The sequence below is a fragment of the Gracilinanus agilis genome, chromosome 2 (assembly GCF_016433145.1).
Source record: "Gracilinanus agilis isolate LMUSP501 chromosome 2, AgileGrace, whole genome shotgun sequence".
NCBI classification, from domain to species: domain Eukaryota; kingdom Metazoa; phylum Chordata; class Mammalia; order Didelphimorphia; family Didelphidae; genus Gracilinanus; species Gracilinanus agilis.
Window position 1 is genome coordinate 717,732,794 of NC_058131.1, and position 20,375 is coordinate 717,753,168.

General features: G+C 43.3%; 1 protein-coding gene across 2 annotated transcripts in view; it reads left to right on the plus strand.

Moving 5' to 3' along the window:
• The window catches only part of A1CF (APOBEC1 complementation factor), a 73,585-nt gene that overhangs the window by 21,459 nt on the left and 31,751 nt on the right, over positions 1-20,375 (plus strand). For both annotated transcript variants that reach the window (XM_044659223.1, XM_044659224.1), the window contains exons 2-4: positions 10,083-10,217; positions 17,337-17,467; positions 19,258-19,496. In XM_044659223.1, the coding sequence (XP_044515158.1) occupies positions 10,083-10,217; positions 17,337-17,467; positions 19,258-19,496 (505 nt within the window). The remainder of the gene's footprint in view (positions 1-10,082; positions 10,218-17,336; positions 17,468-19,257; positions 19,497-20,375) is intronic.

The following is a 20,375-nucleotide window of genomic DNA, read 5'->3' on the forward strand; positions in this document are numbered from 1 at the left end:
TTCTTCTTCTTCTTCTTCTTCTTCTTCTTCTTCTTCTTCTTCTTCTTCTTCTTCTTCTTCTTCTTCTTCTTGTGGTGGTGGTGGTGTTGGTGGTGTCATTTCGGTTGTGTCTGACTCTTTCTGACCCCATTTGGGGTTTTCTTGGCAAAGTTACTGGAGAGGTTGGCCATTTCCCTCTCCAGCCCATTCTACAGATGAGAAAACTGAGACAAAACTGGTTAAGTGATGTGCCCAGGATCACATTCCTAGTAAGAGTCTGATGATGGATTTGAACTCAGGACTTCTTGACTCCAGATCTGGCACTTTATCCCCTGAACCACTTAACTCTGGCTCCTAATTAAGAGTATTTTGGTTCAAACCAAACCTCAGACACTTTGTAGCTGTACAATAATCTCTCTGGACCTCTGTTTCCCCATATTTAAATGAGGGTGAGAAGATCCTTCCCTCAGAGGACTGTTATAAAAATCAGCTGAGAATAACAATCCGTACAGCATCTTGAGATCGGCAAAGTCCTAGACCGATATTTTCTCATTTGATTCCTCACAAAACCCTATGAAGCACAGGCCCATTTTGTAAATGGGGAAATGGAGGTAGAGAGAAGTTAAGTGACTTGCCTGGGACCACACAGCTGGTGTCCGAGGCAGGTTTTGAACTCAGGTTTCTGTGACTCCAAGTCCAGGGTTCTAGCTGCTAAGACACCTACTTCTTTGAGATCATTGTAAATATGTAAAGTGCATTAGAAACCCTCGATTGGGTTCGAAGTATCATGTGATATTGTTAGAAGTAGAAGGATTCCTCAGAAAGGGTCTTGTCTGAAGCCTCTCACATTACACTCAGAGAACCCGAGATCGAGAGAGAGGAAGGGATTAAAAGAATAGGGCTGGGGGCAGCTGGGTAGCTCAGTGGATTGAGAGTCAGGCCTAGAGACGGGAGGTCCTAGGTTCAAATCCGGCCTCAGACACTTCCCAGCTGTGTGACCCTGGGCAAGTCATTTGACCCCCATTGCCCACCCTTACCACTCTTCCACCTATGAGCTAATACACAGAAGTTAAGGGTTTAAAAACAAAACAAAACAAAACAAAACAAAAAAAAGAATAGGGCCCTCTAGATTTGGAACAGCAAGAACTTTAGGGAGAGGCTAGTCTAGTCCTCTCATTGGAAAGATGTTAAAATGCAGTCCTAGAGGGCAGCTGGGTAGCTCAGTGGATGGAGAGCCAGGCCTAGAGATGGGAGGTCCTGGGTTCAAAGCTGGCCTCAGACACGTCCCAGCTGTGTGACCCTGGGCAAGTCACTTGACCCCCATTGCCTACCCTAACCACTCTTCTGCCTTGGAGCCAATACATAGTATTGATTCCAAGACAGAAGGTGAGGGTTCAAAAAATAAAATAAAATTCAGTCCTAGAGATGCCAAGAAACCTGTCTAAGATCCTTCGGTCCAATGGCTCTCGATGCCAGGCCATATTGGATCTTGAGATCACAGGCCGTTGGGGTAGGAATGGATGTTAGGCACTTATTGTCTGCCCATCCCAATTGTAGCCCCCAGTCTATAAGCTCAAGAGGCCAAAAGAGGCCAGGAGATGGATGGGAACTCCCCAGGTTCCCAGGCCCAGGGAAATGACAGAGCCAGGACTAATGGCCACATAGCTTGACTTCTGGACCCATGTGATTCTTACTGTGATTCCTACGTGAGATGAAGCCTCAAGCTTCACAGAACGCAGAACCAGCTACCATTTGTTAATGTTTGATATATTTATAAAGATCATAGATGTGGAGCCGGAAGGGACCGGAGAGACCACTGAGTCCAGCCCCATCGCCCTCATTTTGCAGATAAGAGAACTGAAGTGGAGTAAGGCTAAGTTACTCTGGCAAGGTCACATAGATAGTGGCAGAGGTGAGGGCTGGAATGCTGCTGACTCTTTCCATTTTACTACACTACCTTCTCCAGATTAGAGTCACTCAGAGCCCCATAACTTGTCCAGAACTCTCCAATGAAATCAGTCAGCGCCACAGTCCCTGCACTGCTTCCTTCCTTGCCAGTCGCAGAATCCTCCCATCTTCACCTCTGTTCCTAAATCCCAGAATTCCATTTTTCCTTTTCATGCTCTATTTCAACTTCTCCTTTTGGAGTGTCAAAGATGCCATTCGTGCCATGCATACTCCAGACTCCAGAACTCTCACCCCTGGGACTCTCCTCCTCACCTCCCTCCAGCTCCCCACAGGAGGTCCACCCTACTTTCTGATGGCCTTCCTCACTTCCTCTTGACATCAGGCAGAGGCCGATAGAGCTCCAGAGCTGCCCTGCTGGTTATCTCATGCTGGCACAATGTAATCAGCCCATTCTTTTTTTTTTCCCATGGTGCATTTCTTTCCCCAGTAAATATCATCCCCATCACCAAGTATCTGTGCTTTGTAGAAGACCAGAATCTCCAGGGAAGGATGACTAGAGAGTCTCCAGAAAGCAATGGAAAGACACAGGGTGGCTGCAGTCTGTGGTGGACTGCCAGAGAGGACTTAGGTGATAGACGTTGTATAAAGATATTATCATGGGCATAGAGGAGAAGAAAAGGAAATCGGGCAGTCCTTCAGCAGGAGGTGGGGGCTGCAGCTAGAACGAGCCAGAGCTACACTGGTTTGCTGGAAATATAAGTGAATAAGAGGAAGGCGAGGTTTCCCCTGCATTGACAGGACACTGTGCGGAGGAAATGCAAAAAGATAGAGGCAAGAATTACAAAAGTGCCTCATGATCTGGCCCATGGAAGCTGCAGACTAGACCTGAGCAAGAATCCCTTCTAAAAGGGGCAGCTGGGTAGCTCAGTGGATGGAGAGTCAGGCCTAGAGACGGGAGGTCCTGGGTTCAAATCCAGCCTCACACACTTCCCAGCTGTGTGACCCTGGGCAAGTCACTTGACCCCCATTACCCACCCTTACCACTCTTCCACCTAGGAGCCAATACACAGAAGTTAAGGGTTAAAAAAAAATCCCTTCTAAAACATCATGCCTGCTGCCAAGCCGGGGTACGGTGGGAAGAGACCTCACTGGCTTTGCTGATAAGAGGACTTGTATTCAAATCACAGCTCTATCACTGACTAGCAATGTGCCCTTGGTCCATTCCCTCAGCATCTATTAACCTCAGTTTCCTCATCTCTCCAATGAAAGGATTTGCCTAGATGGCTTATGAAGTGGCCTTAACGTTCACCCTATGACCCTAAATAATCATTCAGCTTTTGTTGGAAGATCTCCAGGGAGGGGGACCCCACTACTTCCCAGGATAGCCCATGCAGATGTTGCGGAGCTCAGGATGGCAAAGTGTCGCTGCACTGTCTCTCAGCCACTAGATTGTGAGCTCCTTGAGGGCAGGGATTGCTTTTTTGGTATCCCCAGGTCTTAGCCCAGTGCCTGGCACATAGTAGGAGCTTAAATGTTTATTGATTTAATAACTGTTTATTGATTAATTGATCTGTCAGAGAGGAGGCAGTCCCAGCACAGGTAAAATCATGGATTCATAAAAATACGAATAAAAAGGAAATGTCTGAGCTTTGGAAGCCACCGTCGCCCACCTGTGAAAGAAATGAGGGCCTCGTGGCATAGGCTGCGGTCACAGAGACCTCCAATTCCCTAGAAGACACCAATCATTTTGGCGATCCCGTGGCAAATCACTCTGAGCCTCAGTTCCCCTAATTGCCAGGGGAGAGGGTTGGATGAGACTCCTTCCATGGTGAATTCTCTGATTCGGTAACCTGATCACCTCAAGGGCCCCTTCGACCTCCACAGCTATAATTGTCTGACTAGTTCTCCCAAGAGCGATGTGCCTAAGAGCAAAATATCTGGACCCTCTGCATTCCCAAAGTTGTTGAGTTTCATGGGGAAAGTTGGGCAGCTCGATGATATCTGTTAGCATCGAACTTGGACTCAAAAAGACCCGAATTCAAATTCAGACTCAGATACACTGAGGCAAGTGACCCTGAGCAAATCACCTAGTGTCCTAACTTACTCTTCAGGTGGTCCTGAAAGTCAAAGAGAGCATATGTCAGTGCTTTGCAGTTCTGAAGGGGCTGTGTAAATTCTAGCTATTAGTATTGTTCCTATAGCCCAGGGGTTCCCAAACTTTTTTGGCCTCCCACCCCCTTTCCAGAAAAAAGGCTATTCCTTAGCCCCCTGGAAATTAATTTTTTTTAAGTTTTAATAGCAATGAATAGGAAAGATAAATGCACCTGTGGCCATCTCCGTTCCCCTGGATTGCTGCAGCACCCACCAGGGGGCGGTGGCGCCCACTTTGGGAATCCCTGCTTTAGTCATTCCCTAATAGATTTAACATTTCAGAGAAGACAGAGAAGACTTCTCATTTTCAAAACAGTGGACACTCGAGTGGGGAGGTGAGAAATCCTGAGAGGGAGCCCCAGATTTTTGAGCAGAAAACCTTTCTGTTGCTTATTTGACTTTAGAGGGCAAAGTCTTTCTTGGCTCCTCTGAGTACCCAATGAACATTCCAGCCTCCAAAGCAAAGATAGCTCTTTTCCTTTGAGCCCGGCGAGGCTTCCTATTAATATAGCCCTCCTCTTCTAGGGCGTATGTCATTCGAGAAGGACTTCAGCTGGAAAAGGGGAGTTTTAAGCTGGCTTTGGCTATTTACATCCCCTGAATTATAAAAATAGGGACCAAAGACCCAAAGTTCCAGGCCTCATCTGTCGTCAATGGGCAACGGAGGGCTATTCTCTGTCCTGGTGTGACTCATTTTCCACACCTGTCTTTCGTAAGCCTTGGCAATTTTCAAACAGGCAGGGAGGGCAGCATCCACGTGGCACACTGCTCCTCCTCCCCAGCCCCCATGTGTTGAGTCAGCAGCATCTCTGGGCCTGCCAGGGGCTTTACCGACCTCAAAGGATCTCCAGGTCTTTTTTCCCCCAATGGTAAGAGGAACCCCACCAAGACTTAGTGGGGAGGAGACATCAGGAGGCTCCTCATCCAATCATCTCCTTCCCTCAGGAAACCAAGCCTTCTATGTCCATGGCTTGGGCTGGATGGGACCCAGAAATGGCAAGGGACTTTCCCAGACACACCTGACACCATTTTGGTGGGGCAGTTTTTAGCAGTTAGGGCAAGTCGAGAACGGCCGGGCTTGTTGATTGCCTCTATTTTAGACAATCAGAAGGAATAAATCAAGTTAGATGACAATTCTGGAAAAATCGATGTTGCCTACCAGTGAGTGGAATTCTGAACTGTGGACTAAAGAAGGGCAGAGAAGGCAAGAGAACAGAACAGAAAGGAAAGGAACAGAAGGGGGATTCTTTGAAATTCTGAAATCTTCAAAAATGACATCCAGGCTCCTTAATGCCTCAGTGAGTGTCAAAATTCAATTCAATTCAATTCTTCCTCCATTTGTTAAGTCCCTGCTATATTTGGGGCACTTCACTCTCTTTGCCTCGGTTTCCTCATTTATAAAAGAAGCTGGAGAAGGAAATGGCAAAACACTCCAGTGTCTTTGCCAAGAAAACCCCAAATGGGCTCACAAAGAGGAGGGCACAACTAAAATGACTGAACTAGGGGGCAGCTGGGTAGCCCAGTGGATTGAGAGTCAGGCTAGAGTCCCAGGTTCAAATCCGACCTCAGACGCTTCCCAGCTGTGTGACCCTGGACAGATCACTTGACCCCCATTGCCCACCCTTACCACTCTTCCACCTGTGAGCCAATACACAGAAGTTAAGGGTTTAAATTTAAAAAATAAAAATAAAATAAAATGACTGAACTACATATGCTAGACATTGTGCCAGGTTTGGGGAATACAAGAATAAAAAAGGAACTGTCTTTGCACTGAAGAAACTTCTCTACCATTGGGTGGGAGAGGGATGAGATTCAGCATAGCCGCAGCAAAGTCTAATACAAAGGAAAGCGAGAAGAAAGAAAATGTTAACTTTGAGGGAATCAGGAAAGACTTCACAGACAAGGCACTGTGCGTGCTGAACCCTAACAACTGGCTTGTAAAACAAGAAACTCGGAATTTAACCTCATTCCCTGAATTAAGAGAAATGTTTGTAGAATTGATCTGTACTTCTACTATGCATCATGAACATGGGGACTTCCCCAGAGTTTTAGGCAATTATAGCAGAACAAATCTATGAGACCTTGGGCAAGTCACTTACCTCCTTGGGCTTCAATTTCAAATGTTAAATTGGGGGAGGGGAAACTAGATTAGATGATCTCTGAGTTTTCCTCTAACTCCACATTTCTGATCTATGGATCCTATTTGAAATGTACCAGGAGGATGAAAGTTTTAAGAAATGTGTCAAGTTATTTCACAAAGTAAACAAACTTTTGGTAATCTAAACATACTAATGGAGTCTTTGCTTCTTCTGGTAAATATTGGGAGCACGTGTGGTCTCTATCTAGAAATGCTAAATGGAGATTGGGTGAAAATACTTTATTTTTTTATTTCCATATTATTTATTTTTGAAAGTGAATAATCTTTTTTTAACCCCTTACCTTCTGTCTTAGAGTCAATACTGTGTATTGGCTCCAACGCAGAAGAGAGAGTGGTAAGGGTTAGGCAATGGGAGTCAAGTGACTTGTCCAGGGTCACACAGCTGGGAAGTGTCTGAGGCCAGATTTGAACCCAGGACCTCCCATCTCTAGGCCTGGCTCTCCATCCACTGAGCTACCCAGATGCCCCTGAAAGTGAATAATCTTATAAAACCAAAACCCCCAAACATATAACCAAATAAACAAGTGATAACTCATTGCTGAAAATACTTTAAAGAGAAGGTATTTGACACTAAAATAATAATGTAGTCACCAAGTCATTGTCCTCGAAGTCAGGAAGGCTCAGATTCAAATCCTGCTTCCTCTACTTACTCTTCATAACCCTGAACAAACGATTTCCTTTTCTGAATTTCAGTTTCTTCTTCTGTCAGATGGGGTGAAAACATCTGTATTGCTTGCCTCGCAAGGCTGTAAGAATCAGATGAGTTCACCCCATGGCAAATTTTAAAGCTAATTTGTGATTAATTATCCTAGACGGCCCTACTAAGAGTGTTTCATTAGCATAAAGTAAATCCCTCTTCATAGGACCAAAATGGCGATGTTGTCATCGGGTCCACGTACAAAGAAAGAGCGAAGGCGCAGAGATCTGGCTCACGACTTCCCTGTCAAATGCAGCAGAAACGATTCCAGTTTCATTGAAGTCAAAAGTTAAAATTAAAGCATGAGAAATCTGCCCGTATCTGTTCGCCACTATATTTGAAAGAATGGCATCATGGGATATTTTAAAGCCGTAATTAGTCCTCACCGTTAGCATCATTTAAACCGTATTAACAACCTACCTCATAGAGCAACGCTCCGAATAAGAAAACTGGGACAAGCCGATGGGACAAGGACAAGTTCTAGCCTGACTTGGCGGCCAGAGGATGTTGGTCTGAAACAATGACTGCCAGGATCATAGGGTCCCCCTGGGGTGCTGGATCATTTGCTGGTCTTGTGTGCAAGAAGACTGGCTTTCCGAGAGGCACAAAGTGCCAGGGGTGGGTCTAGTTCACTTTTTGAGGCCTTAGGCAAGTCTCTGTCATTTACCAAGTCAGAGAGGGATGGAGATCTTTCTAGAGACTTCTCACGCTGGGAGTGTGCGCTGCAGATGAAATCACAGATTCCCCTTGTGTGCCAGGGATGAAGATATTGAATATTGTGAGTAATCTGTGGCTCTCTAAGGAAAGGGCAGCCATTCCTGTCTACTTTTATTTTTCTTAAACTCTCACCTTCCATCTTGGAGTCAATACTGTGTATTGGCTCCAAGGCAGAAGAGTGGTAAAGGGTAGGCAATGGGGGTCAAGTGACTTGCCCAGGGTCGCACAGCTGGGAAGTATCTGAAGTCAGATTTAAACCCAGGACCTCCCGTCCCTAGGCCTGGCTCTCAATCCATTGAGCCACCTAACTGCTCCCCTGAGAATTCCATAGGATCTAAAAATTAAATGAACGTCAGAGTCAAGTCCAATCCCCTCATTTTACAAATGTGAAAACTGCAAGACAGATAGCAAGGAAGTGACTTAGCCAAGCTGACACATACAATAAGTAGCAGAGCTTGCCTTCAAGTCCTCTCTCTAAAGCTAGTTCTATTACCATCAGGCTACAAGGTTCTGGTTCAACTTTTGGGGACTCTGGAGCATGGACCCAAGGCTATTATTAGGAAGAGTTTTATGAGGAAATGGTATGGGAGGAGCTTCCCCCTGAATACCATGTGGTCGCTCTCTCTCAAAATTAATTCGTTTCTATACTTGTGTACTGAAATTAGAGTAAGAACCCTTTAAAGGACCAATCAAAATTTCCTGCCTTGGAGCAGTGTTCCAACTGCTCCCCCCTAGTTATATCTCTGCTTGTTTATTATACAGAAAAATTGAGGCACAGAAAGGTGCAAAGTTCTGTTGTTTCTGTATTAGCCTGGAAGCCCTCAGAGAGCAGCCTCTGGACTGTATCAAAGCTTCATATCTAGCTGAGCACCTAAAATGGGTACTTAATAAATGCCTGTTGATTAAGTGAACAAATATGGCAGAATAGCTATTTTGTGGTGGCAAAGAATGAGGGGATGCCTACCTATTAATGGGACAATGGCTGAACACGTGATGGTACATCTGAATGTAATGCAATCCCATCGTATTATAAGAAATGTTGAAGGGGCAGCTGGGTAGCTCAGTGGATGGAGAGTCAGGCCTAGAGAGGGGAGGTCCTGGGTTCAAATCCAGCCTCACACACTTCCCAGCTGTGTGACCCTGGGCAAGTCACTTGACCCCCATGGCCCACCCTTACCACTCTTCCACCTAGGAGCCAATACACAGAAGTTAAGAGTTTTAAAAAAATAAGAAATGTTGAAGGGGATGGCCTCAGAGAAACCCGGGAAGACTTGAATAGACTGATGCAGAAGTGAGCAGAACCAGGAGAATGATTTTTACAAGAACAACAGTGTTGGAAGGAAACAGAGTCCAATCAACAGAGCGAATAATCAGATTTCCAGAAGACTCAAGACAAAGTCTACCACCCAAAGTATAGACTAAGACATAGGGAAGGGGAAGGGGTGGACTTGGCAAATGTGGGGATTTCTTCTCCTTGACTACACATGTTTGCAATTGAAATGGATTTTTCACCTTTTTTTTTTTTTTTTTTAAATTTCCCAACTGGCAGTTGAGTAAAGATGGGGGAAGCAGAGAACATGGAACTTTATGAAATATAAATTAAAATTTGATTTTAAAAATAACAATAACCCCAAAATGGCAGGATACATTGAAAAGAGTACCAAATAGGGAGCAAGAGGACCCAGGTTCAAATTTCACCTCTGCTGCTTACTACTTGTGTGACCTCAAGGAAGTCACTTAACATTTCTAGGACTTAGTTTCCACATCTGGAAAATGAGGAGATTGGACAAGATGATCCCTCCTGTCCTAATTCCACATCTATTATCTTGTGATCCTAAAATTCTAAATATTAAACATACTCAAACTTCTTCACAATTCATAAACCAAAGTACAAATAATGATTTACTATTATTATTATCATTATGTAGACCTTTAGGGCTTGACATAGTAAATCAAATGTTTTGTTCTATCTTATTTTATCCTTATAATAACCTTGGGAGATAGGTGCTATCATGATCCCCATTTTATATATGAAAAGCAGTCAGTTAAATGACTTGCCCATGGTCATACATTTAGTGAGTGTTTGAAGACAGATTTGGACTCAGGTCTTGCCCACTTCAGATCTTATAGTCTTATCCCCTTGGCCACCTAGTCTTACTAAGTCTTACTCTTGAATATGATATTTAATAGCTCTGTAACTTTAGGTCCATTCCTTTGATTCAACTTTCCTCATCTGTAAAATGGGGAGAATGAATTAAGTGATATCTAAGGTTTCTTCCAACTCTGAATCTATAATCATACAACTAATAAAACTAGGATTAGAACCCGAAACATTTAATTTGTATTTCATGCTCTGACCAGCCAGCAGAACTTCTTATTCTTTGGCAATAATTTGATATATGCTCCGCACTGTGATGTAATTCTATGAAGAGAACAGAAATGAAACAACTCTTATTTTGTTTCTTTTTGCAGGAAAATGGACAAAGAAAATATGGCGGCCCTCCCCCTGGCTGGGATGCTGCACCCCCAGAGCGGGGCTGTGAAATTTTTGTCGGAAAACTCCCTCGAGACCTTTTTGAGGATGAACTCGTTCCACTTTGTGAAAAAGTGAGTTGTGATCTCTTTTATAATCCAAACCCCACCAAGTTCCTCAGCCAGTTGTCTTCCTCTGAGCCTGCCTCTGGCCTATTCTTCACAGGACTCTCCAGCCTCCACCTACTTCCCCCTAATTGTGGGCATCCCTTGAAGCTCAGATGTCAGCCTCCTGCTCTTGGGCCCTGATACTCACCCCAGCTCTGTTCCCCCTTTTACTGCCTCCCCAATTTCCATTGCCATCACCATTCTTGACTTTTCCCTGGATCTCCATTTGCCTTTGGGACATCTCTTCTTAAAGATGCCACTTTTCTGCTCTCTTTTTATGCAACATGTCCAAGTCAGTATTTTTATTGGAGAGAAGTGGTCATAGAAACCAGTTTCAAGGTTTTGTTACAATACTGGAAGAAGACAATCATTCTCCTTATGTTTTTGTTTGTTTGTTTGTTTTTTATTTAAACCCTCACCTTTGGTCTTAGAGTCAATACTGTGTTTTGGCTCCAAGGCAGAAGAGTGGTAAGGGTAGGCAATGGGGGTCAAGTGACTTGCCCAGGGTCACACAGCTGGGAAGTGTCTGAGGTCAAATTTGAACACAGGACCTCCTGTCTCTAGACCTGGCTCTCAATCCACTGAGCTACCCAGCTGCCTCTCCTTATTTTTTTTATTTAAATAAACTCTTACTTTCCATTTTAGAAACAATACTGTGTATTCATTCCAAGGCAGAAAAGTGGTAAGGGCTAGGCAATGGGGGTTAAGTGACTTGCCCAGGGTCATACAGCTCAGAAGTATCTAAGGTCACATTTGAACCCAGGGCCTCTTGTCTCTATGCTTAGCTCTCAATCCACTGAGCCACCTACCTGCCCCTCGTGTGATTTTTTTTTCTAAAGAAAACCTGCGTCATTGATGAAACTTTCCTGCATATATTGATGGTGGCCTCTGTAGGTATTTTGGCAGCAAATTCAAGTTTTCAAAGACTTGTTGTCTCTCCATTCAGAATGTAAACTGGTTTCTAGTAAGAATTTTTCTAGCCTTTGTATTCTTAGTGTTCAATACAATGTAAATGTTTAATGAGTGCTTCTTAATTTAGTATTTTGCATATACCTATTGCATTTACCTATTGTCTTCCCATAGAATGAATGCTTGGTCAGAGCAGAGATGAGTGTTTCCTTTTTTTTTTTTCTGCATTCCTGGGGCTTAGCTGAATTTCTAGCATATAAGAGGGGCTTAATAATTATTTATTGGTTCATTAATAATAACCCAGGGGAGAGGATATAATTCTTTCAGGTGTAGATTTTAAAATTAATATCACAAAGCTAAGTATTGTATTTTATAAAGTTTATTCATAAAAACTAAAGTAAGACAGCTATCTAACCCAGCCCACTCGGGAAAGAAAAAAAGGAAGAGCAAAGTGGAGCCTCAGAACTTATACAAATGTGACCATGCAACATGGTGGAGAGATTAAAAGGAATTTTGGGAAATATGAAGGGATTTCTGGGGGATGAAGTCCAAGGGTTCAAAATCTCCATTTATATACACAGGGAAATTTGGGGTTTTTTCTGCTTTAATCTACCCTTACCAAGAGCCCTAATAAAACAATGATTTCTACTGGACATTAGCACAATTAGGATATGGTGTGATTGAAAGAGTGCTGGATTTAGTTCAAAAACCTGGGTTCAAATGGTGGCTCTGTCACTTGCCATCTGTGTAACTTTGGATAAGTTAGGTTTCTTCTAGTTCTAAAGAACCAATCCCAAATAAGCTAGTTTTGTCAGTTCATTCAATTTGATTCAAATTCAATTCAGTTCAACAGTGTGTAAGACACTGGGCTGGACGCTGGGAGGACAAAGACAAATGAGGAGAATCCCTGAGCTTAGAGTCAGCACAAATAGGGAAATATAAAACATGCAAAGGGATATGCCAAGAGATTTCACATTTTCTTTAAAGAAATTCCATGTCTTAACCCACGGCTGGGCCCCAGATCAATCCACCTGCAGGGAATGTTAACACCAACTGGCCCAGGTCTATAACACAGCTTCCTTGTGCAGTAAACTCCCAGATTGTTGTGGAAATAAGGAAGGGGAACTCCTGCCAGTGAATTACACCAGGATTCCGACCCACAACAGAACTCCCCCAGCCCAGCCTAGGTGCCAGCTCCTGGAACTGCCTTGGTCCTGGCTTTCTGTCCCAGAACATAATATCGTGCCTGGCATCTAGTAGGTGCTTAAATAAACATTTGCTGTGTTGAATGGAAGTGAAACAATAAATGTTTGTTGAATTGAATTGCTGATGATTAGAGGTAGCCAGGACTAGTGGATGGAGCACTGGAATAGAGTGAGGACAAGCAGAGTCCCAATACAGCCTCTAACATTTACCAGCCATGTGATCGTGGACTTCGCCTCTTGGAGGCTCAGTTGCATCATCTGCAAAATGGAGATAATAAGACATGGAGTGCCAATCTCACAGGGTTAATGTGTGACCCTGGATAGGTTCTCTTCCTTTTCTAATAGGTTCTATTATCCTAGTCTAATTCTAATTCTAATACGTTCTAATATTCAGGTGGTCCTGGATAGATTCTCTTCCTTTTCTAAGGCTCTCCATTTTCTCATCCTTTTGTTATTATTATTGCTTAGTCATGTCCTACTCTTCATGGCCGTAGCACAGTAGGTCCTTCCGTCCTCCACTGTCTCCCAAAGTCCATCCAAATCCATTTTCCTTACTTCCATGCCACTGTCTCTCCATCTCATCCTCGGCCGTCCCCTTCTCCTTTTGCCTTCAATCTTTCCCAGCATCAGATTCTTTTCCAATGACTGTCCACAGGAATTACCAAATTCTTCTCCAGCACCACAATTCAAAAGCATTGATTCTCTGGCACTCAACTCTCCATATAGCGGAACCCTGGCAGCTTTACATTGCTACTAGAAAGATCCTAGCCTGGACTCTACGGCCCTTTGTCTGCCAGGTATCTTGAGCTAGCTCTGCTTTTCAGTGTACTGTCCAGATTTGCCGGAGCTTTCCTTCCAAGGAGTAATTTCTTGGCTGCAGTCTTCATCTGCAGGGATGCTTCTTCCTTCAAGGCCCATCTGCTAGGAGAGCTCCTCCACACATTCTCTCTTCTCTGATATCCCCAGCTGGAAGTGATCTCCTTTCTCAGATTGTCCACGAGCCCTTCACCTGCATCTTGCCTTTGCCACTCTCCATTTCACTTTGGACCCTGTTCATTTGTGTAAACATCCTGTGTCTGGCAATGGATCATAGACTTCTTGAGGGGAGAAAGCACGTCACTTTTCATCTTTGTATCCAAGGATCATTGATGTAAACTCTGAGGGCAACTTAGAGGCCATTAAATACCACCTCCAGGTTTTTATAGAAGAAGAAAGAGAGAAAGTAGCCTGTCCAAGGTCACAGACGAAGGGACTCAAGTATGCTTTTAACCCAGGCCTTCTGACCTCCAAGTCCAGTGCTCTATTCGCTCCCCCAGGCTCCCTCTTTACCCACAGTGCCTAGCAAAGAGCCCAGCACACACTAAATATTGAACAATAAATCTCTGGACAATTTTGTACCTTCTTTCTTCAGAAGTAATATCTCTTACATCCTTTGCTTTCTCTCTAATAACCTCTAGGATGCTATGTGCGCATCAGTAGTTTAACTCCCATCAACCTCTTGCCTGGACTGCTTCTATAACCTCATTCTTCTGAGGTCAACATGACTGAGCCTGGGCTATTCCTTTTCTGATCATCCTCCATATAGCAAACAGAGTGATATTCCTAATTTTCAATTCTGATCAAGTTCAATTAATTCCTGTGGCTCCCTCTTAGTTCCAGGATAAGCTATAAACCTCCCAGTCTGGTCAATCAAGTCCTTCATAGTCTGGTACCATCCTACCTGTCAGATTTAGTACAGATTAATCCCCTTCGCACACTCTCTATTCCAGCTAATTTAGCTTATTCATTGTTTCCCATATTCAAAACTCCATTTCCCACCTCCATGCCCTTGCCTGGGTTGTCTCTGTTCCGAGAATATGCTCCCTCCTCTTCTCTGCCTCTTAGAATCTCTAGATTCTATCAAAGCTCAGCTCACATCACCTCCTGCACATGATGCCATCTCACTTCACTCCATAATATTTTATTTACTCTTTACTCTGCATGTGGTTTCTATTTACATGAGCATATTTTGCATTTTCTTTTCCATGTTTCTCTCCATTGGGATGTAATCTTTGGGAGGACAGAGACCATTCCATTTTTTGTCTTTCTAGCCAGAGGTTAGCATGGTTCCTGGTGCAAAGTATTTCAGAAATACTCTCTGAATGTTTATGACGCACAATTATCCCCATTCGAATGTAACTTTCTTTCTTTTTTTTTAAACCCTTAATTTCTGTGTATTGGCTCCTAGGGGGAAGAGTGGTAAGGGTGGGCAATGGGGGCCAAGTGACTTGCCCAGGGTCACACAGCTGGGAAGTGTCGGAGGCCGGCTTTGAACCTAGGACCTCCTGTCTCTAGGCCTGACTCTCCATTCACTGAGCTACTCAGCTGCCCAAATGTAACTTTCTTTAGGACAAGGGTTCGATCTCCTTTTTTTGTATCCTTATGGGTTAGCACACAATGCCTGGCTCAGAAAAAAGAGTCATGAATTATTTGGATTAATGGGATGAATGGATGGCTTGAAAGGAAATACCTATGAAATAAATAAGAGAGCTGATAGGGAAGAAATGATATGGGATATAGAGAAAGAGAAATTTTAAAAATTCAGGAAAACATTTGTGGAAATGACAAATACATTGAACTTGTCATTAAATTGAACAAAGAACACATCCTATTCCAAGAGATCACAAAATCATGTGTGGGAAAATGGTCAAAGGATATAAGTAGACAATTAACAAAAGAATAAATTAAAAGCACTTTAAAATGCTTTAAACTCTCTAATAAAAAATGAAAATTGAAACAACTTCAAATATCATGCCCTACCAATCAAACTGAACCATGCCCACTCCCTCCCCTAAAATAGTGCAACCCCATGAAGGCAGGGCTTAGAGGAACCAGCTCAGTAGAGTGGAGTGGAAAGATGACATCCAAGTTTGCCCATCACTGCCTTAAGCAATTCCCTAATCTCTACATCTGGATGTGGGGGCGTAGTGATTAGGGAATTCCTTAAGGCAGCAATGGGCAAACTAGGGCCTGGATCTGGCTCTCTGGGAATAGTTTGCCCATCACTGGGACAGGGCATTTGAGGCCCTGGCTCCAGGCTAGATTTTTCTCCTCCTCAGCTAGACCTTGGACAAGTCATTTCACATCTCCAAGGTCCATTTTCTGTTTTTAGTAAATTATGAGTTTCATCCAGATGATCTCTATGGCTCTTGCCATCTCTAACATTCAGTGAAACTCATACATTTCTGACAAAATTGTTAATTGGTGGTATTGTTCTGAAGAACAATCTGACTAAACACTCTGAATCGTTACCATGATAACCATTTCCTTTGACACAATAACCTAATTTAGGGAAATAACCCCCCCAACTGTCAAAATTATCCACAAAAACTTCTGTTCTAAGATATTTATGCTAGCTTTATTTATAAAAAGGAGAAGAAAGAGAAGGGATTTCTGAAAGGACTTAAGTAGCCAACAATCGTGGAATGGCTAAACAATGTGATTTTTCAATGTAATCCAATACTACCACCACTACCACTACCACCACCACCACCACTACTACTACTACTATGACTATCTACTACTATTATTACTAGAATATAAAGAAAGGTGGAAAATAAAAAGGATTGTGAAGAAAGCTCTCAGCTTAGTTTATGCATTAATTATCTAGGCAAAAGGAAATATACGCATCTAGATTTGGATGCAGATGTGTCTCTGCAAATCAGTTATAAGTATAAATTTCATTTTGCTTGTTGTGTAAAGTTACATTCAGCCTACATTCCTTTTTTCCAAAAGATGATCATGGCTGGCTCCCAGCTGTTTCTCTGACAGCTGTCTTCACCAACTAGCAACTTTGCTTTATATGGAAATCAGGGTAGAAATAGGTCAAAGAAAGGAGTCACCACAACTGTAATTAGGAATATTTTGGTAGCTCAGTGGATTGAGAGCCAGGCCTAGAGATGAGAGGTCCTAGGTTCAAATCCAGCCTCAGACACTTCCCAACTGTGTGACCTTGGGCAAGTCACTTGACCCCCATTGTCTACCCTTACCACTCTTCCACCAAGGAGCCGATACACAGAAGTTAAGGGTTTAAAAAAAAAAAAAAAAAAAGGAATGTTCGTGCCTGGGGCAAGTGTCACAGCCTGTGGCTTTTGCAGGGAGAGAGATGAGACCTAAGAGGGTTGAGAAGGGACTGAGACCATGAAAGACCAACATAAGACCTGCACTGGGGAGGCTGCTCTAGAGAATCAGAGTTGAGCCATGAAGGTGCTTTTGTTCTAGGACCTCAGAGATGTGTATGGATTGTTAGCAATCTCAAAATTTGGTGCTCTGTGACAAAATAGTGCTAGCTCCATCCTAGTTCTGTTTCTAGTTGGTGCACTCAAAACTAGTGTGCCCTTCTCTAAGTTTATGCTTGGTTGATTATTTCTTCCTTATTGCCATTTTTTCCCTTCTCAGAAAATTAGAGGATCATATTTGACCTGAAAGGGACCCTAGAGGTCTAGCCTATTTTTCCAGGCCCAAAGGAGTGAAATGACTCACCAAAGTCATATCGACCATTAGTAACATAGCAAGGATTCAAACCTAAAACTGTTAACTCCAAATACAGTGCTCTTTCCTAAATAAAAGAAGAAAAAAGAGAGTCGGCATCCCCAGAGATACCAATTATCACTTGGGGAAAAAGATCCAATCGGTTACTGAACCTGGAACTTCTACTAATGAGTCCACTTCCAGATCCCTAAAGCATTTCAAAATGTGGCCACGGTCCCTCTCTGTCTTCCCCCTCCCTACCACGATTGCTCTCTCCTGCTAAAGTGATGCTTCTACCTAGACTTAGAAAGAATCAGGAACCAGACATGAAGCAGGCTTGCACCAAAAACCACTCCCCGTGGGACATGGATGGAAAGTTGAGAATGGAAAGAACTCTGGGAGCTCATAGGATCAAAATCCAGTGTTGAAAGATTAAGGTTTTTCTCTGCTTTTATGATTATAGATTGGCAAAATCTATGAAGTGCGGATGATGATGGACTTCAATGGAAATAACCGAGGCTACGCTTTTGTCACATTCTCCAACAAGCAAGAGGCCAAAAACGCCATCAAGCAGCTAAACAACTATGAAATTAGGTAAGACTCCTCATTCCATGTCATTGTGACTGCTGCTATCAGGGGTTTCCATTCATCTGACTGTCAGCATGAATCAGGTGGGTCTAATGGCCTGTGTGCTGCCGTTGGGGTCCAAACGGTCCTGGGTTCATATCCTGTCTCAGTAATCTACCAACTATCTGGTTGTTGTTCTTTGGACTCACAGAGAACCAAAGTGGCCTCATTATGGAAGCTCAGTGTACACTGTGTCCAAATCAAGCCAACACAAGCTGGGAAGGCTCTACCCTAGATCGGGCACAGACAGTCCCTAGGAAGGAACATTCAGGATGATGATGATGTCTCTAAATTTGCACATCTCATGTTTCTTTTGAATTACGGCAATTTGCTTTGCCCGAGCACAGCATCTTCTCTGATGTGAGGACGCCATGCAGGACGGTCCTGTGCTAACTCAAGCAATATTAAAGCTCTTTAGAGAGACCTTGAGGGTGTCCTTATAGTGCTTCTTCTTACTATTGTGTGAGGACTTGCCTTTTTCGAGATGCTGTTGTTTAATTGCCTCTAACATGGATATAAGAAAGAAGAAAAGAAGCCTTTATTAAACATTACATGCAAGGCACTCTGGTAAGCACTGGGAATACAAATAGGACAGAAAAGAAAAAAAAGACAGCGTCCCAAAGGAGCTTATAGGGAAGACAGTGCATCAGAGGAGGGGAGAGAGTGAACTGAAGGTGCTCAGTGCAGGGGGTTGGCTTTGAAGTCCTGAAAATCAGGAATAGGAACAGGAAGTCAGAGGCAGGAGGGAAATGAAGGTTGGCTGGCTTGAGCCTCTCCATAAAATGGAAGCCACAGGACAAACTTACAAATGGGAAAAGCAGGTCAGCCTGGTAGAGGATTATTTCAGGGTTGAAAGGCTGCAAGTGCATTGGATGCTCTGGGATAAGGAGGGCCCCAGGTACCAAGGGAGCTTCCAGGGTGAGACTGAAGCAGGTTTTGAAGCCTGGAAATTCAGGAGCTAAGTCAGGAAGGAAACAAGGTCCAGAGTATCTACGACACAGGGCTGTTGCATCAAAAGCAGGCAAGTTTATATGAATGGCAGCTATGACAGAACTAAAGCATTTTGGAAGGATGTCAACAGCCATCTAGACCAGTGATGGGCAAACTTTTTAAAGAGGGGCCAAAGGAAAGGAAATGCTCCTCTGTCAGTCTGTTTCTAAGGCAACTCTAAGTTTCATTGTATTGTACCCTACTCATTATATTTGTCAGATTAGAAACAATGTTACACAGCCAGATAGAACATTTCAGGGGGCCACATCTGGCCCCTGGGCCATAGTTTGCCCATCACTGATCTAGACGAATGCCTAACCCACAAAGAATCAATATGATAAGTGGCCATCCAATCTCAGTTTGAAGGTCTCTAAGGAGAAGGAACCCACCTTTTCCTGAGTTTACCTGTTCTACTTGGGGAGCAACCCATATCATTAGGTTGTTGTGATCATTTTTGCTGTTCGGTCATTTCAGTCATGACCAGCTCTTCATGATCCCATTTAGGGTTTTTTTTTGGTAAAGTCATCTTGCCAGTGCTTTGAGCAACTCTCTGAGACTATATGTGGCCAAGAGGTGCTAACCTGTACTGGGAGAGGGAGTTACTTTAATTAAATCACTTATTAATGTCAGTGTCTCTAAGGACTCTTCCTGCTCCACCAGGGTATAGACGAGCAGCGGCTATCTATCAAGGGAATTGGAGAACCAACATGGTTTAAAACTTGGTAGTCTAGGGCTTCTCACTAAGTAAAACAACTGTTTTCTTGCAGAAATGGACGTCTCCTTGGGGTTTGTGCCAGTGTAGACAACTGTCGATTATTTGTTGGCGGAATCCCCAAGACCAAAAAGAGGGAAGAAATATTGTCAGAGATGAAAAAGGTCACAGAAGGAGTGGTTGATGTCATCGTATACCCTAGTGCCGCAGACAAAACCAAGAATCGGGGCTTTGCTTTTGTGGAGTATGAAAGTCATCGAGCTGCAGCCATGGGCAGGAGGAAACTACTCCCAGGTTTGCACCTTTCCCTACTCGCCCCTAACCAAAGGAAAGACCCTCCCCTCCCATCCCCTCCTGTACAGTTGTCACTGGGAATGAGCGAAAAAGGAATTTCTCCCTTTGCCATCCAAAATCAAAGCTACTTTTCTTTCGGTCCTCTTGTGACTCAGATTTTAGAATAATTTACACAAGGCACACAAACTGGATGAATCAGACAAAATAAGGGAGGCAGAGGACTTTGGCTTAAGGTCTCAGGGCTGCTACTTACTACTTGTATGACTGTACATCTCCTTTCCCTTTTCTGTCCTCACATTCTTCCTCTATAAAAGGAGAGAATTGGACTCTGATCTCTGAGGCCTCTTCTAGCTCCAGAACCCTAAAATGGAGGCCTCATCCCTCTTATATAGCACAATTTATACTTGGAAATGGAAACACATTAAGTTAACCTGATATTAATTTCCATATATATTACATATATGTGTGTATATATGTATATATGTGTATTATATATATGTACATATATATATATATGTATAATGACTAAGTCTTGCCCAGCAAGGATATTACATTTCTTAGTGCTTCTCTTGGAAATGTAATATTCCTGTATTGCTGCCAACAATTATCAGGATGCTCCTTGTTTCAGATTAAACCATAACACTGCTCATCTGAGTCTAGAATCATAATGGAGATGGTGATGAAGATGAGGGTGAGGATGATGGTGATAGTGATGAGGATGATCTCCTCATAGCTTCCCAGATCTTACAAGTTAGAGCCAGGAACTTCACACTGCTTTTTGGCATCAATAAGTCACACAACAATGAATTGCAGACCAATCACATTAACCATAAAGTATAATTTCACCTCTAGGCATGGGAAAGGGGAATAAGAGAATGA